This window comes from Scyliorhinus canicula, chromosome 21 (assembly GCF_902713615.1).
Source record: "Scyliorhinus canicula chromosome 21, sScyCan1.1, whole genome shotgun sequence".
Lineage (NCBI taxonomy): Eukaryota > Metazoa > Chordata > Chondrichthyes > Carcharhiniformes > Scyliorhinidae > Scyliorhinus > Scyliorhinus canicula.
In genome coordinates, this window is record NC_052166.1 from 52,357,977 (window position 1) to 52,382,865 (window position 24,889).

The following is a 24,889-nucleotide window of genomic DNA, read 5'->3' on the forward strand; positions in this document are numbered from 1 at the left end:
ACACCTAGCGTTCCCACGGAAAGCAGATACTGAACGGAACAATGGGGGGGGGGGAAGTTATGGACATTTGTACAATTTGGAGGGGGGGGGGGAACAAAATCTCAAAACAGCCCAACTGGTTTGTTCTTGGTGCCCGTGACACAGAGTGGACACCCCATACTTGTCTGAAGATACCCCCTCCCCCCCCCAAAAAAAAACGTTTTAATTTCACACATCGAGCAAGTTAGTTCATTGATGGGGAGTGGAGTATAACTAGACAGCGTTCAAATACACAACGCCCACACTTCAGTCGTGGGCCAGTCTTTATTGATAAAACACCTTGTCAGCCATCTGATAATATTTGGCGTTGGACGCCTGAAATAATAATGCATTTCTGTTAACATCTATTAAAAAAAAACAAAGTTGAAAGGAATAATAGAAAAAGTGCAGGATTTTCCGTTCCTCCTCAGTGCAAGGGAGGTGGGCATTTTTCTCGTCCACATATCAATAATAAAGTAGGAGACAGCGTATTTTACAGTACCTGCAGAAGGACTGTCTCGGCACATCGAGAAACATTCGGGAACAGCAACCCGTACTCAACATGTCAGTGGCGAGGCGCCCCGCTTATATTCTCAAACAGGCAGAATGAAAGCACACATTAAAAAATAAATATTGAAATCTGTTTTACCGTTGTGTGAAAGTCAGCAGTTTAGTGGAAGCTGTATCCGCACTGCTCATGTCCATACATGCGCTTCTCGATCAACACAACACCAGTTCTAGTCAATGGAACTAGACATTTCATCTGCAGCAATCTTTAATGGAGAAAAATGCAACTTCACGTTCAATTCTGCAGACTTATTTTTTTAACAATCCCCCAAGGCGGGTGTTGAAAGTGTGTTTTCTAGCGACGGCACGGTAGGAACAATGAAATGCCCCACAAAAATGCAACATTTAAGGGGGGTGGGGGGGGGGGGGGGAAGGCGACGCATTAGCAAGCGTGAGCCGCCCCCAGTCCAAATAATAGCAGGGTAATGAGAGCTGACAAAACGTGGCTCACATCTTAAATAGTGAATGTAGACTCTCTTGTGTTGCTTCAGCACTTCATTCTCAACAGATAAGGGGCGTAACGCACACACCCCTTTTGCAAGTGTCAACTCTCTACCCACCACCCCCCCCCCCCTCCCCTCTGCCACCGCAGCCCGAGGCACCTCCCAGCGCCAGCCCCCTTGTAGTTTCCCGTCCTCTGCCACCTTGCTTTGGGAGCCACAGGGAATGTCAATGCTGGGACTACAACTACCGGCGGGCACCGCGCCCCCCAGCCGCCGCTGATTGGTGGAGCTCCCACTGTATCCATTCCAGAGCGTTGCGCGGGTTACATTTTGACTGGCAGCTGTTAGAAATATACCTGTCAGCCAGGGTGCCGCAAAATGTACAAGGCTTTATTTAAACTGTGTTTCAGTGAGCACAACCAGCAAATGTTAACGTTAACCACGTTGCCCTGATGTGACTTGACCCCCGATCCCGTGGAGCTGCCGCACAACATTCCAATCTTCATATTTTTCAACTGTTAAAAAATATTTGGGGGGAAAATCAGAGTACTGCATTAGATTTTCGCCAAACTGCTCTCCTGTCGCTGGTCACACAAACACAGAATGCTGGCCCGTCTCAGCAGGTCTGACAGCATCTGTGGAGAGAGAAGGGAGCTAACGTTTCGAGTCTGGATGACTCTTTTATCAAAGCTGTATTGCAGTCCAGGAAACCCCCATCAAGGGACTCTGGACTCTGGACAGGATTAGCCCAATCCACATCTTCCAACCCCTGCTTTCAGATCCATGACTAATGTTACCACCCCCCCCCCCCCCCCCCCCCCCCCCCCACCAGACAGACTGGGAAACTATTCAAATTAAATGTAAACTTATATTTATACAAAACTACCGACTTTTAAAAAATAAATTTAGAGTACCCAATTCATTTTTTCCAATTAAAGGGCAATTTAGCGTGGCCAATCCCCCTACCCTGCACATTTTTGGGCTGTGGGGGCGAAACCCATGCAAACACGGGGAGAATGTGCAAACTCCACACGGACAGTGACCCAGAGCCGGGAGCGAACCTGGGACCTCGGCGCCATGAGGCTGCAGGGCTAACCCACTGCGCCACCGTGCTGCCCTCAAAACTACCAACTTAATCAATGGCTTCGGGCTGCTGAGCTGCAGAAATAAAGTAATGTGTTCAAAGGCAAGTGGAAAAGGATTCACACCAGATTGCACTTTTTGCAATGTTCAAGGAACAGCACGCAAAATTGAAAAATGATGCTTTAGGCATCGCAGCTGTAGCATACAAATGCATAATTGCACTGTGGGGGGGGGGTGTAATCTTTCCAGTGATACATTAAACAAAGGAATATCTGCCTGTCCAGGTTGACACAGTGATCCCATGGAACACCTCGAAGTGCCCGTGCAGACTCGATGGGCCGAATGGCCCCCTTCTGTACTGTAAATTCTATGATGAAGAGGGAGGTTCTCGTTGTATCCTAGCCAATATTCATCTCTCCACAAAACAGATGACCTTTTATCTCACTGTCATTTCTGAAGTTTGACTGGGTGCCTTGCCTGTACTTCAAACGTAATTCATCAGCTGTGGAGGGCATTGAAATATGCTGAAGATGATGACAGGTATTATGTAAATTGTCAAGAACCCAGCTAATGTTAAATTCTAGGGTATTCCAAATCCCGGACGGGAAACCTGGAATGCTGGCTCCTAACTGTATTTTCTTTTAATCTGGTGCAATGTGAGGAAAGATGTGAAGACCAGTGAGAAAGGCTCCAGTATTCTTGCAATAATTAAGCAAAATAAATGTTTATCAAGCAATAAAACACACAAGAAAGGCAACTAAAAACACACACTTCACTACAATCGTAGTTACACACAATATAATTAAATTGGCCCAGTTCCAACCCTCTCTATTTTCCTAAACTCAGAGCTAAACGCCGCAAACAACACCCCAAAGTTTTTAACTTGATAAGTAAAATCAAGCAATAATTGCCACACTCAGCACCTTAATCTCTTTTGGAAATTGCTTCTGGTTTAGATTAGCAACAACTGGCTATACAAACAGGGGGTTGGATTCTCCGTCCCGCCGTGCCAGATTTCTGGTTCAGCATGCTGCCGGGATGCTCCATTTCACCGGTTGGTCAATGGGAGGTTGGATTCCCCACAGCCTTGTGCTGAAATCGCTTTTGGCGCAGGGGCAGAGAATCCAATTTCATGCTGAAATCTGGCACGGCGCCGGTCCGGTGATTCTCCAGGACCCAAGAATCATCGTGATCGCGGAGTACTCCACGCGACTGGGAGCCCATTGACAGAGGCCGCCCAGCGGTCCTCCGCTCCCGACCGGTCAAGTTCCAGACAGCGTGGAACTAACCACCTATTGCCGGTCGGGTGCTTGCATGGTGGCTGCGGACTCAGTCCGCGGCCACCCTGGTGTGGGGGGGGGGGTGTTCGGGTGGATTGGACACTGGGGGAGGGGTCTTAGAGGTGGCCGGGGAGTGCTTGTGCACAGTTAGATGCTCGGGCGCGCAGCTGGTTGGGGGGGTGGGGCGGTTCTAATTTTTGCGCCTGGCTCTGTGGTCCGAGTCCGCCATGGAGCTCGGCATGGCCGCTGGAAGCTGCTGCCATGCGCATGCGCAGACTTCAGACCGGAAGTGCGGGGGCCTACTAGCCCCCTGCAGGGCATTGAATTAGTTGTGCTTTTTACAGGAATCTCTGGAGTAAAAGTCCTACGCCGGCGAGGGGACATAGTCCCATTTTGGGAGAATCCCATTGTGGGCAGCCTCACGCCGTCGGGAAACCCCCGGGCTGCCGGCAAAACGGAGCACCCCAACGGCGGAGAATCCAGCCCAGAATCCCCACGCAATGGCTGGTTTAGAGAGAATACAGCTTCCTGCCGTGTGTGATTGTGATCTCTGCTCAGCTCACCTCAGCTCAGCTCATCCCAGTTTATAGGATGTATCCTGTCACTGATATATTGCTTTTTCTTTTCATCTTTTCTTACCTGAACAACTTGTCTTAGAGATCCCTCAATGAACTTTCTTACATGAGCTCACGCTTTTAGGATGTAAGTGTGAAATTCACCCTCATCTCTCTTTTGAACTTTTACCACCCGTGCTTTATTTCCCGAAATTCTATGCCCTATTGTTCTCCACTTCACTTAGGTGTTTTCCACATATTAAAAAAACCTCAGTCAATCATCTACAGTGCAGAAGGAGGCCATTCGGCCCATTGAGTCTGCACTGACCCTCCGAAAGAGCATCTCAATCAGGTCCACACCCCGCCCCTTCTCCGGAACCCCATCTAATCTTTGGACATTAAAGGGCAATACAGCATGGCCAACCCACCTAACCTGCACATCTTTGGATTGTGGGAGGAAACCGGGGAACCCAGAGGTGACCCATGCAGACACGAGGAGACAAACAGTTACCCGAGGCTGGAATCAAACCCGGATCCCTGGTGTTGTGAAGTGCTAATCATTGTGCCACCCTGCACCCCCACCCCAATCTGCCTCGTTAACCACTTCCCATTTATTAGATTCCTTAATTTTAATTTTATCACAACTTCTTGAGAACATGCAAATTATATGATTCATTCTTCCTTGTTTTACAAGTTAAAAGATGTTAAATGCAGGGCTGAAGACCAGCGTACTAGGATTAGTTGCTCCCCTGGCCCCAGTACAGCCCTAAAATGGTCTTTTAATCATTGAGTAATGAGTACAGAGACTATTCTGTCCATTGGCCAGCTCTTTGATGAAGCTATTTCATTAATCCCACACCCCTGTTCTTTCCACACTGCATTCATTTTATTTACTTCCAAGTATTTATCCATTTTCTATTGAATGTTATTAGTTAATCTGCTGGCATCACCATCCCAGATCACAACAACTTGGTGTGTAAAACAATGCTTTTCATGTCACCTCTGGCTCTTTTGCCAATCACTTTGAATCTGTCTCCTCCGGTTACCAACTCTCATGCCACTCTCCATGTACATTGTATCCATACCAGTCATAATTGTGGACGTCAATGTCAAGTCTCCTCTTAATCTTCTCTGGTCTAAGCAGTCAACCCCAATTTATCTAATCTCTCCATATAACTCATGTCCCTCTTCCCTGGTGTCATTTCAGTGAATCTCATCTGCACCCTTTCCAAGACCTTGAAACCCTTTCTAAAGTGTGGCGCCCAGAATTGAACACGAAACTCCAACTGTGACCTAAGCAGCTTTTTTACAAAAGTACAACACAATTTCTTTGGTTTAGTATTCTATTCTGTTAAAGCTACGGACCCCTTTGCATTTTTTTAACAGTCTTCACAACTTGTCCTGCCAACTTCAAACATTTGTGTGCATAACAGCCCAGGTATCTCTGATCTGCCACCCACTTTAACATTGTATCATATAGTTTATATTGCCTCTCCTCATTCTCCTCAACAAAATGTGTAATTTCACAGTTCTCAGTATTAAATTTCATCTGCTATTTGTTTGCCGTTTTACCAATCTATTCATGTTCTCCAGAAGTCTGTCACTACCATTTCAATTATTTTCTGCATTTCTAAGTTCTATGATATTGGTAACTTTTAAAATTATGCCCAGTATGGCCAAATCCAGGTTATCAAAGTGTATCATAAAGAGCAATGGTCCTAATACAAACTCCTGGAGGAAATCAAGGCAGACAGCATTGTCAGAGACCCCTCACACTTTGGTTTTGCCCTCTTCCAGATCCTTCCATCAGGCAGAAGATACAGAAGTCTGAAGACCCGCACATCTAGACATAGGAACAGCGTCTTCTACACAACTACTGGACTCCTCAACGACTCTCCCTTGGACTGATCGGTTCCCTGTAAGAACACTATTCACGACACCCTATGCTGGTCTTGTTTGGCCTTGTTTCGCACTGTAACCCATCACTATTTATTGCTGCACCACTGTCAATGTACTCTGTCGATTATTCTTTCATCCACAATGTATATACTGTGTACGTTCCCTTGGCCGCAGAAAAATACTTTTCACTGTACTTCGGTACATATAACAATAAATATCAATCAATCAATCGACCAATTCCTCCAGTCTAACACTCAACCATCACTGCTACTGTCTGCTTTCTGTCCCTCAGCCAATTTTTATATCCACACTCTCCACAGCCCTTTAAATCCCAAGTGCTTTAATGTCACTAACATGTCTATTATGGGGTACTTTGTCAAATGCCATTTGAAACTGCGTATAAAAAAATAATCTAAACCATTCTCACCAACCCACGACATTACCTCATCAAAGAGCTCAATCAAATTAGTCAAACATGATTTACTTTCAGCAAATCTGTGCTGACATTCATTTATGAGCCCAGACTTTTCCAAATGCCACTTAATTTTCTCCTGGGTTACTGGCACCACTACCAACAGTAGGCTGACTGGCCTGTAGTTACCAGGTTTATCAGTCACCCTTAGCAGTCGGTGCAATTGCCCTGCTTTTATCCATTGATCCAAGTGGTCTTAAAGGGACAGAACACAGTTGAACAAAATTGCATCTTTGTGTTAAATATGATAACCAAACCCAAGAGTGACTGGAAGCATTTCCATAGAATATCCATGAATAAAGTTCAAATACTCTTTGAAAATTATTCCACTGGTCAGCAGAAAAAAAGTTCAACTGACCTATAGCATTGGTTATAGTGGCATTTAAGCCTGACCCTTAATTTCTTTCTCCTTTGGTATTTAGTCACAGCTCATAAGTATTTACTATTCTGCTGAACACATGTTAGAAAACACCTTCAAATCATCAAAACAAGCTTTAGTGCCAAGTCTCTCAGGCAGTGGCCATTTCCAATGAGCGAGTATCTAACCATCTCCCCTTGACATTCAATGGCATAACCATCACTGAATTCCCCCATTATCCTCCACTGGGCTGGAGTATCCTCCACTCCAGGGGCTGGTTTAGCACACTGGGCTAAATCATTGGCTTTTAAAGCAGACCCAGGCAGGCCAGCAGCACGGTTCAATTCCCGTACCAGCCTCCCGGAATGTGGCTACTAGGGGCTTTTCACAGTAACTTAATTGAAGCCTACTCGTGACAATAACCGATTTTCACTTTAATTTCATTTCATTGGGTGACTGTCTGTGATGAGTTTGCACCTTCTCCCCATGGCTGTGTGGGTTTCCACCGAGTGCTCTTGTTTCCTCCCAAAATCCAAAGATGTGCAGGTTAGGTGGATTGGCCATGCTAAATTGCTCCTTAGTGTCTAAAGATATGCAGGTTAGGTGCAGTTATGGGGTTATAGGGACTGGGCGAGGGAGTGGGCTTGAATAGGGTGCTCTTTCAGAGGGCTGGTGCAGACTCAATGGACCGATTCTCCTCCTTCTGCATGTAGGGATTCTATGGATTCGAGCAACATCCGAGGAGGTCATCACTGAACAGAAACTGAACTAGACTAGCCATATAAATACTGTGGCCATAAAAGCAGATCAGAAGCTGGGAATTTTGCAGTGAGTAACTCACCTCCTAACTCCCCAAAGCCTGCCCCCATCTACAATGCACACTTCAGGAGTGTGATGGAATGTTCTCCACTTGCCTGGATAAGTGCAGCTGGCATGCTTGATACCATCCAGGACAAAGCAGTCCACATAAATCCATGCCCTTCAACATTTACTCCCTCCACCACTGGCGCACAGTGGCAGCAGTGGTATCTATGTCATGTGCTGCAGCAACTCATAAAGGCTCCTTCGACAGCACCTTCCAAACCTGCAATCTCTACTACCCAGAAGAACAAGGACAGCAGGTGCACGGGAACACCACGACCTACAAGTTCCCCACCAAGCCACTCACCATCCTGAATTGGATCTATATGACTGTGCTTTGTCACTGGATCAAATTCCTGGAACTCCCTCCCTTCCAGCACCGTGGGTGTTGTCATGTGAGAGTACCTTTAAGAAATGAGTGTTTAAGAAATGTCCCTTTTAGAAATGGGTGTTTATCAGTGATGTCAGAGTGTGGGTGGGGCTGGGCTGTCTGCCAGCTTTTTACTTTTGTTTTAGGCTGTTTGCGGCAGGGTGTATTTTAGTTTAGTTTTCAGAGCCGGATAGCTGCAGTCACAGCCAGAAGATGTACGAGTCTCTCTCTCTGTAATCTAAAGACTGTAAATCAATCCTTTGGTGATTTAAAACTAATAACTGTTCTCAGTAGTGACTTTAACCTGATTGGCTTCTGTTTAAAGGTTTTTTAAAAGTCTTATGGATGTTAAAAGGACAGCTTAAGGATTACTTAGTGTTGTATTTTTGGGGGTTGTATTTGAATTGATGGTTGCTAAGATGTTCACTCGGTGTTTTAAAAAGATTAACTTGAGTTCATAGAATAAACATTGGTTTGCTTTTAAAATATTTTTCGATTACTGCTGTATCACACCTGTAGAGTGGGCCGTGTGCTCCCCATACCACAATCTATTAAAAGCTGTGGGTCAGGTGAACTCCATGATACACTTTGGGGTTCTCTAAACGTTGGCCCATAACAAATTGGGGGCTCGAGGCGGATAAAAGTTATCTATTGGATTGGCATGGTGAACTTAAAGACAGTGAGAGGTAAGCATATTGTGGTTGCTTTTCAGGTGTGGTATTCTAGTTTAAGTCGGGAGTGTGTTGTGGACAATGGTTCTTTCAGAGGTTCTGAAGTTTTGGGGGTGGAGATGGTCACACACAGTACCTTATGGACAGAGACTAAAAGCAGACTGTTAGATTTGGCAAAAACATTGCAGTTAACATTACCTGACAAAATGCGAAAAGGTGAGGTAATTATGGCGGTGGCTAAGCATTTAAAGTTGCCTGAGATACAGTTTGACTCATTGGAAATGGCAAAAATTCAGTTACAAATTAAATAAATGGAACATGAGACAGAATTAAAGCAGCTTGAATACGAAAGAGAGGAAAACGAAAGAGAGAGAGAGGAAAAAGAAAAGGAGAGAGAAGAAAGGATAAAAGAAAGAATAGCCCTAGTAGAACAAAAAGGAAAAGAAAGGAAGATACAGATCAGGGAAAAAGATAATGAGAGAGAGTTTGAACTTCAAAAAATGGCCATGAAATATGACAGTCAGTTAAAATTGGTAGACGTAAAGGAAAACGTACAGCTGGATGATGGTTATGAGGATAGTGAGAAAGAGCGTCAAAGTCGAAGGCTTGGTGGGGATCTATTTAAATATGTCCAAGCATTGCCAAGGTTTGATGAGAAGGAGGTAGAAGCCTTTTTCATTTCATTTGAGAAGGTATCTAAACAAATGAAATGGCCACAGGATATGTGGGTATTACTGATTCAAACAAAGCTGGAAGGTAGGGCTTGTGAAGTGTTTGCTTCACTACTGGAAGAGGTATCTGGGACGTATGAGGAGGTGGAAAAATACATCTTGGGTGCATATGAACTAGTGCCTGAAGCCTACAGACAAAGGTTTTGAAATTTAAGGAAAGAATTTGGTTAAACATAAATGGCGTTTGAAAGACTCAGAGTAATTTTGATAGGTGGATAAAGGCTTTGAAAATAGACCAAACATATTAAGCTCTCAGATAAATTATACTTTTGGAGGAGTTTAAAAGTTAAATTCCTGATGTAGTGAGAACTCATGTGGAAGAGCAGAGGGTTAAAACTGCAAGGGTAGCAGCAGAAATGGCAGATGATTATGATTTGGTTCATAAATCAAAGCTTGGTTTCCGACATCAGTTTCAGCCTGTGAGGAATAGAAACTGGGGACATGAGAAATACTCAAGTGGTAAAGGTGAAGGTGATCTGATAGTAGATAATAAGGAGAGTGTACCTCAGACTAAAAAAAAATCCAGGAGAGTGGAAAAGAAATGAAAAGTGCCAAATGTTTTCACTGTAATAAACTAGGCCATGTAAAGTCACAGTGTTGGTGGTTGAAGAAAAGCACTGGGAAGGCTGATGTGGTAAAACAGGATAAGAGAGTGGGGTTTGTTAAAGGAAAGTCCAAATGAAGCGGAGGTGCAAAATATTGTACAGCCTGATCAAGAGATGCTTGGTAAGAAAATGCCAGATCTCTTTGAAGAATTTACTTGTGTAGGTAAAGTTTACTCATGTGTATCAGGAGGAGCAGGTAAAGATGTCACAATTTTAAGAGATACGGGAGCTAGTCAATGTTTAATGGTAAGAGATCAGGAGTTATGTAGTATTGTTGCTAAGATGTTCACTCGGTGTTTTAAAAAGATTAACTTAAGTTCATAGAATAAACATTGTTTTGCTTTAAAAAATACTTTTCGATTTCTGCTGTACCACACCTGTAGAGTGGGCCGTGTGCTCCCCATACCACAATCTATTGAAAGTTGTGGGTCAGGTGAACTCCATGATACACTTTGGGGTTCTCTAAACCCTGGCACATAACAGTGTACCTACACCTCAGGGACTACAGCGGTTCAAGAAGACAGCTCACCACCACCTTCTCAAGAGCAATTAGGCAATGGGCAACAAATACTGGACCAGCCAGCAACATCCTATGGAAGAATGTTATTAAATATTATTTTTTGCTTGGCATAAACTGATGAAAATTGGAGAATAGGAACGAAAAATGCAGTAAAAAGGATTGCAACGACGTTTGAGATGTCAAGCTTTATTAAAAGAGGATTGGTTTACAAGAATATAGGTCATTCTGCAATTGCCTAAGGCCTTACTGAGACCACACCTGGAATACTGGCCGCAGTTTTGGTCTCTGTTTTTAAGGAAAGATACACCTGCATTGGAGGAGGTGCATTAAAGGTTCACTACGTTGGTCCCTGGGATGAGATGGTTGTCTCTGATGAGAGGTTGAGTAAATTGGGTGCATAGATTCTGTGGTATTTAGAAGAATGAGAGATAATCTCATTCATGCTGCACGGTAGCACAAGTGGATAGCACGGTGGCTCCACAGCGCCAGGGTCCCAGGTTCGATTCCCCATGTCTGCGTGGGTTTTCTCTGGGTGCTCCGGTTTCCTCCCACAGTCCAAAGACGTGCAGGTTAGGTGGATTAGCCATGATAAATTGCCCTTAGTGACCAAAAAGGTTAGGAGGGGTTATTAGGTTATGGGGATAGGGTGGAAGTGGGGGCTTAAGTTGGTCGGTGCAGAATGGCGTCCTTCTGCACTGTATGTTCTATGTTCTATGGCTGAGATAGAAACCTTTATGGTCCCTCAACGAATCAAGGGATAGAGGGAGTAGGTAGGAAAGTGGAGTTGATGTTGATTAGGCATAATCGTACAGAATGGTGGAGCATGCTCAATGGGTTGTAGAAGCTACCTCCGCTCCAATTTCCTGTCTTCGTTCTTATGCTTTCCACAGCCGAATGTATCAATGCATTGGTCCAAAATTTTTTGGAAAAGGGGAAGTATCTGAAATTTATTGGGCTTGATCACGTTTAGGCTTCAAACGATTTGTGTGAGAGTTGCTGAAAGTGCGAGCTGATAACATTGCAAAAGGGGAATTGAGCAAGAAACTATGTATCGCCTTAACCAATCAGATTGAAGAACTAAGAACGTACAAGGGTGAATTCAATGTAAAATCAGTCACAGAAAGAGAAATAAAGAGAGGGAAAGAAATCTTGAATTAAGAGAAAAAAAGAAAAACCAAAAAGATTTTTTTCTAATGCTACATTTTAAAAATCTCTGACAATGATTAATACATTCACTCTTTGAATTGTTCACTTCCACTATCTAGGCCATGAAGGTTACAATGATATTAGATTATCAGGTCAAAAGTAGTACTTACACTTGTCATTACTAGCTGTGAGTTTCTGCAGCAGGTTTAGTGCATGTCTACCATGTAAATACTGCATCTTTACACTGAGTTTCAGTGGTAAGGCAGACAGTAAGATGCCATTTTTTGAAAAGTTAACAGTGGAGCGAGGCAATCCGGACAGCACCTTTGGATATTGACATTTAATCCTGCATTTTCCCCACGACTGTAATTGCTGTATCATTTATTCTTAGATAATAGCAAGTTCCATTAGCGTCACTGCTACATTGACAGAAAATTCTATCCCAATATACATATTCGAATTGCTCAAAGCATAATACCAAAAAATGTACTGTTGTTCTTCACACTGATTAATTCAACTTCAATCCAATGCACGGTAGCACAGTGGGTAGCACTGTTGCTTCACAGCTCCAGTGTTCCAGGGTCGATTCCTGGCTTGGGTCACTGTCTGTGCGGAGTCTGCACGTTCTCCCTGTGTCTGCGGGGGTTTCCTCCGGGTGCTCCGGTTTCCTCCCACAAGTCCCGAAAGACATGCTGTTAGGTAATTTGGACATTCTGAGTGTGGCAACTACGGAATTTTCACAGTAACTTCATTGCAGTGTTAATGTAAGCCTACCTGTGACACTAAAGGTTATTATGTCAGACAGCTTGTTATGGACGGGAAACAGGGTTAATCAAGCCAATGAGTCTTAATGTGTGCCCTTCTGGAGCGTTTTCACCACCCTCAACCCAATACCTTATTAATTCTTTATCATCACCAATGACCGGGTCTATGTCCCATTCACCAACACATTTAATGAATGTTCCCACATCTTTGACGATGTGGCAATGCGCTCAATCAGGGGTTCATTAAAAGAATGAGCACGGCAGAACATTTTAATCAGTGCTCTGCTGTCTATTCCACTTTAGAAGATCTCTGAATATTGATGATGCACTTTGTTACAGTTTCAGTTCTGTGTTAGAGACTTCTTCAGGTAGAGTAGTACTGCTCGTTACAACACTTCCTACATGACAGCAGTGATTTCACTTCAAAGCTACCTAATTGGCTGTAAAGTGCTTTGGGACATTTGGAGGTTAAGAGGTCTATCTTTCTTTCTTTCGATCACCCCCCGTAAGCTGCCTGAGCATCGTGCATTCACAAGTACAGTCTATATTCTAATTATATAGTAGGATAGCAGAGGTGTGCAGCAATAGGATCTATCTTATGATCTAAACTGGATATTCATGTCTTTTGCCCTCAGGTGGCAAAAGGCAGGTTGAGGTTCATTTAGTTAGAAGAGTCACGAAGCTGCCTAAGGGAACGGAGTAACACTTAATAATCAAACCTTGTTCACCTCAGCCAACTTCTCTCCTCATAGAATCAGGTAATAAACTCCACGTGCTATCTCTTTTGGTTGCTGACTTACCTCCTTACACAGGTAAAGAATCATTTTTCATTCAAACCACTTCCCAGGAACAAAATCCTAATCCCCAATATCTTGGACTCCAATTCTGGCCCTTACAATTCATAGTGCTGCCGACCCGAACAGCTTTTTATCCCATCAGTTTGGTAACTCTGACCATAGGAAAGGCATACTGTGAGGTAATGTATGCCCCTAACAGAGGGCCCATACCTTCCCCCGAGCAGCGATATGGCTGGGTCATGCGAGTTAGGCTGGGTGTCTCGCTTTCCGGCCGGCAGAGATACAATGTGTCGTAAAGCTTCTGTTAATCGTTCTGAGGCAGTAGTCAAACTGACTACCCTCTCTCTTAAGAGTAAAAGGGATTTCAACCTTGCCGAACTGACAGTAACAGGATGGGAAGGCAGTTAAAATTGCCTGTGGGACTCTACATCGGCCCTGCATCTTGCAGTTTTACCTGCTCTGACCAGGTGAGGAGTGGCATCATCTAGTCAGCAGCAGAGACCTTTGCTAAATATGCAGATGAGGCTCCGCTAATGCCAATGGGGTACGACTGCTATTGTAATTATGGGCCTGAGTGGGGAAAGTGTTTGTTGTTTTTGTCTGGTTACACAACAGGGAAGTAGCTTGGAATCTTTCTCCACGTTAAGGGTGCTGGATAAATGTACGTTGTTGCGGATTTCTCCCAGGGCAATCTCCCTCCAACAAAAGGAGTCGGGCAGAAGACTCCTGGGGAGGCGTAACTCTTTTTACCATTTTTGTTGCATTCCTTCGAAGGCCAAGAGGGGCAGAAGTCCTTCAAGGAAGGTTAAAACCTCCTGTCCCTTGGGTTCCCCTTCCCAAGACTGACGTAAGACTGGTTTAGCTCACTGGGCTAAATCGCTGGCTTTTAAAGCAAACCAAGCAGGCCAGCAACATGGTTCGATTCCCGTACCAGCCTCCCCGGACAGGCGCCGGAATGTGGCGACTAGGGGCTTTTCACAGTAACTTCATTGAAGCCTACTCGTGACAATAAGCGATTTTCATTTTTCATTTCAACTGAGTGACAGGGAACGTTCTCTTCAGTCCTTGACCTCCTCCCCAACATTTCCCCGTCGCCCACTTTCCACTGCTGCTTTTGGACAGGAAACATACCAGAGGGTGGAGGTGGGGGGGGGGTCGTTAGTGATTTGCAGACGAGGCCACAATCGGGGGGTGAGGGGGGTTGGTTTGCTCACTAGGCCCAAGTGTAAAAATCTCCCAGGCCTCATGCTGCTGTGGTCAAGGGAGGATTGGTGCCCACCTTTACTCCCCCCACCAGCCTGACGCCTGTCCCAAGTTGAAATCAAGGTCACCTGTGCCCACATGAATCAAACTGTCCTCATCACAATGAACGTGAATATTTGTTAACCCTCCCCAAGACTGGATAAATAAACAGTTTAACATCCATAGTCATTGATGACCTTTTCAATGCCTAATTCATCATCATATCAACATCCCCTTGGCTCGCTGCTGTAGCCTCTCACTTTCTCCAGTGAGTAAATTCACTTTTTCAAAACAAACCACTCAAAATGTAATTCAATTCCAAATCCTTTGGAGGCAATCCAAGAGAATAGAATAAGGAAAACATTTCAAACTTTCTGACTCAACCCCCACCCACCCCGCCAATATTCCATGCAATTCCAGGTCAAGTATGAAAATAGTTGTTTAAAATGACATTGGCTCCGAACCTTTCCGGCATCTTGAGTAATGGTGGAGAGCAGCATTTAGGTTCTCTTTCCGTTATGTTGCTGAATCCTGGAATCCCAGTGGATTGGAAAATTGCAAATGGAACACCGCTATTCAAGGGAGAAGGAGGACAGATAGCAGGAAACTATAGGCCAGTAGGTCTATCATCTGTCATTGGGAAGATACTGGGATTATTAAGGACGTAGTGGCAGCATATTTGGAAAATCATAATGCAATCGGGCAGAGTCAACATGGTTTTGTGAAAGATTATCATAGGATTTACAGTGCAGAAGGAGGCCATTCGGCCCATCGAGTCTGCACCAGCTCCTGGAAAGAGCACCCTACCCAAGGTCAACACCTCCACCCTATCCCCATAACCCAGTAATCCCACCAACACTAAGGGCAATTTTGGACACTAAGGGCAATTTATCATGGCCAATCCACCTAACCCGCACATCTTTGGACTGTGGGAGGAAACCGGAGCACCCAGAGGAAACCCACGCACACACGGGGAGGATATGCAGACTCCGCACAGACAGTCACCCAAGCTGGAATCGAACCTGGGACCCTGGAGCTGAGAAGCAATTGTGCTATCCACAATGCTACCGTGCTGCCCCAAAAAGGAAATCATGTGACTAATTTATTAGAGTTCTTTGAAGACGTAACAAGCAAGGTGGATGTAATAACTCTGCCAAAGCCAGGCTTCAATTCGAACAACAAAAAGAACTGCTGCCATGATGTACTGTGCTTGAATCCCAGCCCAGAGATCTCCGGGAACGCCAGTCCGGGTATGAGCTGCAGGGTTTAAACTCCTGCCAAATGGTTCCTATTGGGGAGCATCCACCTGCTCAATAGGGAAACTCAGAATTCCACGAACCATATGGGGAGATCAATCGACGATCCAAAGTCTCCTTTATGGTCATCACAATAGTGGATAAAGAGGAACCTGTAGATTTGGTGAACTTGGATTTAAAAAAGGAATTTAATAAAGTTCCACATTAAAGTCTACTACACAAAATAAGAGTTTATGGGGCGCTTGTGAAAACGGCTGCAAAGTGGGCACCGATCGCGGGCAGCGGGTCCGAACCCCGCGCACTCTTTGTTCCTCCGCCGCCCCGCTGGATCAGTCCGTGGGGCAGCTGAGGGGCATAACGGCCCGCGCATGCGCGGGTTTCACGCATATGCGTGATGATGTCATCCGCATGCGCGGATGACATCATCACGCATATGCGTGAAACCCGCGCATGCGCGGATTGGAGCCGTCCAATCCGCGCGTGCCCGGCTGACGTCATAGTTTGCGTCAGCCGCCGTTGCCCTTGGCGCGAGGGCTTAGCGAAGTTCGCTAAGACTGCGATGCCGAGGTTCACGGGGCCCCGCTGCTAGCCCCGACCGGGGAGCAGAATCGGGTCCCGGGAGGGGGCGCGGAGGCTGCCGTGAAACATGGCCAGTTTCACGGCAGCCTTCACGGCTCTCCGCATTTGCGGAGAATCGCGCCCATGGTGTAGGGGGGCAGCAAATCAGCAAGGATAAAGGGCTAGTTAGCGAACAAGAAGCAGCGAGTTTTTTAGATTAGCAAACTGTGACTCATGGAACGCCACAAAAATCAGTGCTGGGGCCTCAATTATTTACAATCTATATCAATTACTTGAATGAAGGAACCAAGGGCGAAATTCTCCCCCCCCCACGACGGGTGGGAGAATAGCGGGAGGGCCTTCCCGACTTTTTTGACGCCCTCCCGCTATTCTCCCCCCCCCCCCGCCGAAATCCCGACACGAATCGCTGCCGCCGTTTTTTTACGGCCGGCAGCGATTCACAGCTGTTAGAAGGGCCGAAGTCCCAGCCCTTTACGACCTTTTTACGAATGGCAAACACACCTGGTCCTGCCATTCGTAAAAACGTCGTGACCACCTGGAAAAAAATAACCATGGCACCGATTGGCACGGCAGTACCACGGCCGTGCCAAGGGTGCCATGGGCCCGCGATCGGTGCCCACCGATCGCGGGCAGCGGGCCCGCTGCCCGCGCACTATTTGTCCTTCCGCCGCCCCGCAGTATCAATACGCGGGGCGGCTGAGGGGCAACCCGGACCGCGCATGCGCGGGTTTCGCGCAAAAACGCGATGACGTCACCCGCGCATGCGCGGGTGGAGTCTTCCCACCTGCGCATGCGCGGCTGACGTCATATGACGCGTCAGCCGGCGCTAAGTCCGACAAGCGGGCTTAACGATTTTCGTTAAGCCCGACTTGTCGGGGCCTCCGACGTCGGGCTGCTAGCCCCGACGGGGGACCAGAATCGGTCCCCCGTCGGGAAGGGGCGCGATGCCGTAAAACCCGCCCGGGTTTTACGGCAGTTTGACGATTTCTCCCGTTTTGGGAGAATTTCGCCCCAAATGTTTGGTAATGTGTTTATCCGATGACACAAAAATAGTGAAGGAAAGAAAGTTGCGAAGATGTTGTACAAAGAATTTAAGTAGGTTAAATGAGTGAGGAAAAAATGGCAGATGGAGTATAATGTGGAAAAATGTGAAGTTGTCCACTTTGACAGGAAGAATACGAAAGTAGTGTATTATTTAAGTAGCGAGAGACTGCAGAATTCTACAGTACACAGTGATCTGACTGTCATGGTACATGAATCACAAAAGGTCAGTATGCAGGTACAGCAAGTGATTATGAAGGCAAATGAAATGTTGGGGTCTATTTCAAAGGGAATTGAGTCTAAGTGTTTTACAGCTGTTCAGGTGAGACTACGGGTGGAATATTCCCACAATTTGTCAGTGTCAATTTAAACAGGAAAATCAGTGTGTCGCTCTCCAGCTGCACACCCAAGTTTCCTCTCCAGATTCTCTGGCATTCTGTGCACAGAGAATCTCGGGGAGTGGATTGCGCTATCAGTCTAGCAGGGCAGGGCCTGATAGAGCCGGCAATGCAGGCTCCACAGATTTTTTGTGATGTTAAGGACATTTTAATACTGTGTTAGTAATAAAATTTGTTTTAATATACCATATCCCTATTTTGTGTGAAATCACCCCTGAAGCGAAGCATTCTTTCCTCAAGTCTTACAAAATTTAAAAAAAATATGCAGCACTGTGGATAGCACAATTGCTTCACAGCTCCAGTGTCCCAGGTTCGATTCCGGCTTGGGTCACTGTCTGTGCGGAGTCTGCACATCCTCCCCGTGTGTGCGTGGGTTTCCTCCGGGTGCTCCGGTTTCCTCCCACAGTCCAAAGGTGTGCCGGTTAGGTGGATTGGCCATGATAAATTGCCCTTAGTGTCAAAAATTGCCCTTAGTATTGGTTGGGGTTACTGGGTTATGGGGATAGGGTGGATGTGTTGACCTTGGGTAGGGTGCTCTTTCCAAGAGCCGGTGCAGACTCGATGAGCCGAATGGCCTCCTTCTGCACTCTAAATTCTATTCTATCCTATTCTATTCTATTGGGGTTTCTGTCCCATTTCTTAGCCACAGTTGGTGTCTGGTCCAGTCCAGGAATGTAATCAAATTGGGGCTTGTCCGGGATCTTAATTTAACTTGTTTGTCTTGGGTTTGTTAAACTTAAAGAATGTGAGTGGAATGGTTGCATTCTTTCAGGTTTTGAAGTTCAAATAGGGGGTGACTGGAGGTGCCTCTTCCAGTTGCAAACATGTTCCTGGGTGTGGAAGAGATAATTTGGGCTGGTTTATAAAATTATTTTGAAAGGTGGCTAAGAGCATTAAGTATAGACCAAATGTACGACCATCTTAGGGAAATAATTATCTTGGAAGAATTGAAAGATTAATTTCCCGCAGTAGTGAGAACTCATGTGGAAGATAAAACGGTTAAAACTGTTAGAGAGGCAGCAGAAATGGCAGATGATTTTGAATTTGTTCACAAAGCAAAATCTGGATTTGAACATCAATTTCCATCTGCGAAGGATAGAAACTGGGGAAATGAGAAATTCACAGATAGTCCGGAATTCTAACAATTGAAAAACACTAATGTCCCATGGAAAAAGGTGGGGTTAGCACGATGCATCGATATGGCAACATCTCACGCCACAGATTTGTAGAAAACAGGTTCAGCTCCACAATCACCTGCCCTGCAAAGCCTCAGATTTGCCTCACAGGTTGATGAAACACAGAAGCAGAGATGAATGGCAGGATTTTTCCTGCGAATTAAAGGACCTGCCATCAAGCTGAAATGTGGGAAACAGTGATTCAAAGCCATTTAATCATGAATGCCAATTAATGGCCAGAGGGCAGTCTAGCATCCACGTGATTTAAGCGGACAGGCTCTCAAAGCTGCAGGGCCAATTAGAGGCCTTCCAGATTGATGGGAGCAGCGGGGTGCAATAGAAGGTAAGAAAGGGAGAGGGTTCCTCAAAATGGAGATGTCCTCTCTCTAACCTTTTCAAAATTTCAAATCAAAATAACTTTTTCAGCCAGGTCACCGCTTTGCGGGTGGCTCCCCTGTATAGGGCGGCCCGGGGCTACTGCTGAGCCCAGACAGTGAGGACATTCAAACCTGCCTAGAGTGTTGGTCCCCTGGTCTGCCACTGGGAGGCCACCTCCAGTCAATTGAACTGGCCTGTTGCACAGGTGGAAACTGGAAGCCAACTGGTAAACTGCAGTCAGCCCAAAGTGGCCATTAAAGAGTCTGATCAGCTAACTGTAGGAGCGCGGATTGTAGTCTTGCTGTCTCTCCCAATTACACCCCTGGTTATCTGGCCGGTGGAGCTCAGGCCAAGGTGTTTTCCACGCGGGGTAGAACATTGACCTTGCAGTGCAGAAGCAGGCCATTCGGCCCATCGAGTCTGCACTGACCCACTTAAGCCCTCATTTCCACCCTATCCCCGTAACCCAATAATCCCTCCTAACCTTTTTGGACACTAAGGGCAATTTAGCATGGCCAATCCACGTAATCTGCACGTCTTTGGACTGTGGGAGGAAACCGGAGCACCCGGAGGAAACCCACGCAGACACGGGGAGAACGTGCAGACTCCGCACAGACAGTGACCCAGAGGGGAATCGAACCTGGGACCCTGGCGCCGTGAAGCCAGAGGGCTAGCCACTTGTGCTACCGTGGTGGTTGGAGAGTGGCCGGAGAAATCAAAAGCAAGTGTCCAACACAGGCCATTACCTCTTAGAAACAGGTAACCGAGCAACATTGAACGAGACCTGAGAAAATGCCGTTTGTTTGCCCATTAAGTTGGATATGATGCGGTGCTGTGGAAGTATGAAAGGGGCAGCATGGCGGCACAGTGGCCAGCGCTGCTGCATCACAGCGCCAGGGACCTAGGTTCAATTCCAGCCTCGGGTGATTGTCTGTGTGGAGTTTTCACTTTCTCCCCACGTCTGCATGGCTTTCCCTCCAGGTGCTCCTGTTTCCTCCCACAGTTCAGGTTAGTTGGATTAGCCATGCTAAAATTGCCGCTTAGTGTTCAAAAATGTGCAGGTTAGGTGTGTTTAGGGGTGTGGGCCCTAGGTAGGGTGCTCTTTCTGAGGGTTAGTGCCGACTCAAAGGGCCTCCTTCTGCCCTGCAGGGATACTAAAAGGAAAAGAAGAACCCAGTAACGGCCAGTCTTAGCCGATGCATCCTCTCTGTTAAACCTACACTCTCTTATTCAGGGACCACAGATTTAGCTGAATGATGCACAAAAGCAATGCACATTTAAATTCAACTTCACTATCATTTAGAATTTTAGAATTAAGAAAATTCATCTGCATGTCTGTAGTGCAATTAACGTGGCTGCGTTTTTATTCTTTTGTTGAGGAGATAATCTCCTTGAAGCATATTTGGCCTTTAAAGGGTGTTCTCTCTGCTGTGTGTGACTGCCAGGGTTTTAGTGCAGTCCACCACAATTCCATAAACAAAACTCACTTTACAGTGTCCTATTCTCAGCTGCACAAATCAAAATAAACGGCAGCCCAACCTCCTTCCAAACCCAGTTTAGGGAGAGCAATATTTTTTAATTATCAGCTTCAAATAAATTAACACATGAGAGAGAGGATTTTATCACCACCATAAATGAAATTGTTGCTTCACCACAGGAAGGTAGCATGAATTATCTTCTGTTGCTAAAACAGATTACGTCATGATGCAGTTATCAATTTGAAACTGTTATGACTGTTAGATATGCAATTAGATTGTAAATATTTTGCCATCTTTGTATTTCTCCTAAATTTGGTCAATTCTTGAGAATATTCTTTGATATTTCAAAACATAATTTGACACGTTTAATTACCGAGCACTTATTATGTTGAAGGGTTGGACGCACGCACACCCAAAGAGTCCAAATTTGCTTCCTACATTAACAAACATAGCACCAATGTGCCCTGAAGCTCGTCAATTGTGAGAACAGGATTCTGAGGCAGCACCTTCACCACAAGCTGTGATCACATTACAGTAAAAAAAAACAAGCATTTAGGTAGCAAAGAAAGTATTGTGAATGGGAGCAAAAACTTACAGAAGGGGAGGTGAGCGATTGATTGATCGCAAGGGGGTAAAACTGTGGCCAGCTGAAGTTCAATGTGAGGTTAGCCATCGGGAACCTAAGGCAGCAATTCCTAAATGGGGGAAAAGCTTGTGGACCTGTGGAGAAGGAGAGAGAGAGAGAGAGGGGGAGACATGGTCACACAGAAATCACTAAACGCTAGTGGGCAGAAGCAAAGAAAAAGACGAATGAAACGTTTATCTTGAGGGGGGGGGGTTGGAAGAAAAATGGGTGAAAGTTATGTTTTTTAATATTTTTCCAATTAAGGGGCAATTTAGCGTGGCCAATCCACCTACCCTGCACATCTTTGGGTTGTCACGGTGAAACTCACGCAGATACGGGGAGAAAGTGCAAACTCCACAAGGACAGTGATCCGGGGTCATCGGCGGCGTGGGATGGAAGGTATGTAACAGTTGTCTACGGCTCAGGTTCGAGCTCATTTGGAATGCTGAGTTCAAGTCCAGGCACCGCACCACAGGAAGGATTGTTTGGTCCTGGATGGATAGTAGTACCAATTCATCGGAATATCACATGGCTAAAAAGATTCAATTATGCGATCAGGTTACGTATTTCCTTGCATTTCCTGAAGAAAAGTAGATTAAGGAGTGATCTCTTTGAGGTGTAAAGGATCTGATCAACTGAATAGAGATAAATTATTTCCTCTGGTCGCGGAATCCAGAAGAAGGGTCAAATCCTTCAAATTGGAAACATGGAAACAGAGAATATTGGAGCAGCAGCAGGCTGTTCAGCTCTTCAAGCCTGCCCCGCCATTCAATATGATCATAGCTAATTATCAACGCCATAGTCCCATGCTCTCCTGGTACCCCCTGATGCCTTTAGCGTCTACAGCTATGTCAGGAAGCACTCTGCCGCAGAAAAGGTAGTGGAAATCTGGAATACTAATACTCCAAAAGGTTTTGATGTTGGGCACCCATTGAAGAGTTCAAACTTAAATTGACAAGAGTTTTGTTGGGCAAGAGTATTGATATAAAGCCAAGGTGCATATTGGAGTTAAGATCCAGGACAGCCATGATATGAATGAATGGCTGAAGGTGCTGAATGGTGTCCTTCTCGACCTATGTTCCTCGTCACGCCGTCCAGGTCACTAACGAAAACCTCTAATCCCCAGTGCGTCTGCTATCAGAGAAGTCACAGAATCCCTACAGTGCACAAAGACGCCATTCAACTCATCGGGTCTACAACGAACGTCTGAAAGAGCACCCTAACCTGAGCCCGCACCCCCGCCCTATCCCAGTATTCCCACCAGAACTTTTGCACACAAAGGGACAATTTTATCATGGCCAATCCATCTAACCTGCACATCCTGCACATTCTGCATTATAGGGATTCTATGACTTCTCTGATAGCAGACGCACTAGGGATTCGAGGTTTTAGTTAGTGACCTGGACGGCGTGACGAGGAATATAGGTCGAGAAGGAGACCATTCCGCACCTTCAGCCATTCATTCATATCATGGCTGTTCTGTATCTTAACTCCAAATATGCACCTTGGCTTTATATCAATACTCTTGCCCAACAATACACTTGTCAATTTGTGATAATGGGAGGAAACCGGGGCACCCGAGGGAACCTACGCAGACACGGGAAGAATGTGCAAACACCACACAGACAGTCACCCAATACCCCCAATGTCGGAATGCAACCGGGGTCCCTGGCGCTGTGAGGCAGCAGTGCTAACCAGAGTGCCACCGGGCCATATCCTTGACAAAAACCACTGGCCTCCTGACTGAGTTGGGAACATCACAAAGATCGGGGGGGGGGGGGGGAGACGGACACATTAAACAATTCAGCAATCTACCAATCAACCCCTGGGAAGCAATGTTAACAAAGGAATTCTGTCACCACAAACACACCTCAGGGTCGACATGTGAGGACTGGGCAGAGTTGGAGTTTGGGAGGTTGCACAAGAATAAACTGGATGGATATAATTCACAGGGCACCTGATGTTTCACAGCCAGTCAATGATTATACCTAACCTGTGTGCTGAAATCAAATCTTCATCTCGGATACACTGTACTAAACTAAAAAGAAAACAATAGTTTCGGGTGAATTCCTACATGGAGAGATAGCATCACTTTTGAAGCGATGCAGGGAGCTATAATTTTACAATTATTCTCCCTCAAAGCGCTCCTTAATTAACGCCAAGAGTAATTATTTTAAATAACGTGGAGATGCATTTCGATACTGCAGACCAGGGGGATCGTCACAGACTCTGTGCACTAGATTGCATTGAGCTTACTGCATCCCGGTCTACATTTGATCATTAGGACCTGTTATCCATAAGACTTGGGAGCAGAAGTAGGCCTTTCGGCCCATCAAGTCTGCGCAGCCATTCAATCAGATCATGACTGATCTGATATGATAATCCTCACTCCACTTTCCCACCTTACCCCCATAACCCTTGATTCCCTCAGTGTCTATTTCAGCATTGATCATATTTAATGTTTAATAGTTTAATAGTTTTACCAAGACTTCCACATTGTTATGCTCCATTCCCTTATGAATGTATATTGAAGTTCTATCCAAGTGATCAAGGGGAGGAATGTTACACCCCTGTTGCGGGTAGGGCTGGGCCCTTAAAATGAGGTGAGTCATTGATACCGGTGGGATGGGAAAGTGCGGCTGATGAGAGGGGCTGTAAAATCCGGCCCTGGATTCTCCTGTTGGTTTGATATAACTTCAGAAAATCATGGACAAACTGCCCATAATGTGACATAAATTAGCCATCGCACTCAGAAACCTGGATGACATTTTTTTCCCTCTTTTATTCTTTCATGGGATATGGAGGTTGCTGGCAACATGAGAACTCAAAACAGGAGCAGACAAAATAGTAGCAGAAGTAGCCCATTCAACCCTTCCAGCCTGCGCGGCCATTTGATATAATCGTGACTGCTCTGTTTGTGTTTCAGGTACTACATTCCCTTCTTCCTGCCCACCCCGCGGTAATCTTTGTTTCCCTTGCCTAACAAGAATCTGCCTACCTCCACCTTAAAGATATTCAATGACCCGGCCTTGACCGCCTTCTGAGGCAGAGTTCTAAAGTCGCACAACCCTCAGGGACAGAATGCTCCCCATCTCCGTCCTAAAAGGGTGATTTGGTAGCAAAAACAAGAAGGCAAGCTGAATGGCCATAACTTAGGAAAGGGGAATGTGCAACGAGACCTGGGTGTCCTCGTACACCAATCACTGAAGGTAAGCATGCAGGTAAAGCAGGCGGTAAAGAAGGCAAATGGTATGCTGGCCTTCACTGCGAGAGGATTCGAGTACAGGAGCAGGAATACTTACTGCAATTATATAGGGCCTTGATGAGGCCACACCTGGAATATTGTGTGCAGTTTTGGTCCCTTTATCTGAGGAAGGACATTCTTGCTCTAGAGGGAGTGCAGAGAAGGTTTACCAGACTGATTCCTGGGATGGCAGGACTGACGTATGAGGAGAGATTGAGTCGGTTAGGATTGTATTTGCTGGAGTTCAGAATTATGAGGGGGAATCTCATAGAAATCTATAAAATTCTAACAGGACTAGACAGGGTAGATGCAAGAAGGATGTTCCCGATGGTGG

At 45.7% G+C, this 24,889-nt stretch overlaps 1 protein-coding gene across 6 annotated transcripts in view; it reads right to left on the bottom strand.

Annotated features, from left to right (window-relative positions):
• garnl3 (GTPase activating Rap/RanGAP domain like 3) overlaps positions 1–24,889 on the bottom strand; it is a 569,928-nt gene that overhangs the window by 491,789 nt on the left and 53,250 nt on the right. For 3 of the 6 annotated variants that reach the window (XM_038781608.1, XM_038781607.1, XM_038781605.1), the window contains exon 1: positions 668–1,053. The exons of 1 other annotated variant lie outside the window; for it this stretch is intronic. In XM_038781608.1, coding sequence (XP_038637536.1) covers positions 668–723 — 56 coding nt within the window. In that variant the 5' untranslated portion in view covers positions 724–1,053. Of the gene's footprint in view, positions 1–667; positions 1,054–24,889 lie in introns of those variants that run through there. 2 more of the 6 variants (XM_038781610.1, XM_038781609.1) reach the window with 1 other exon arrangement.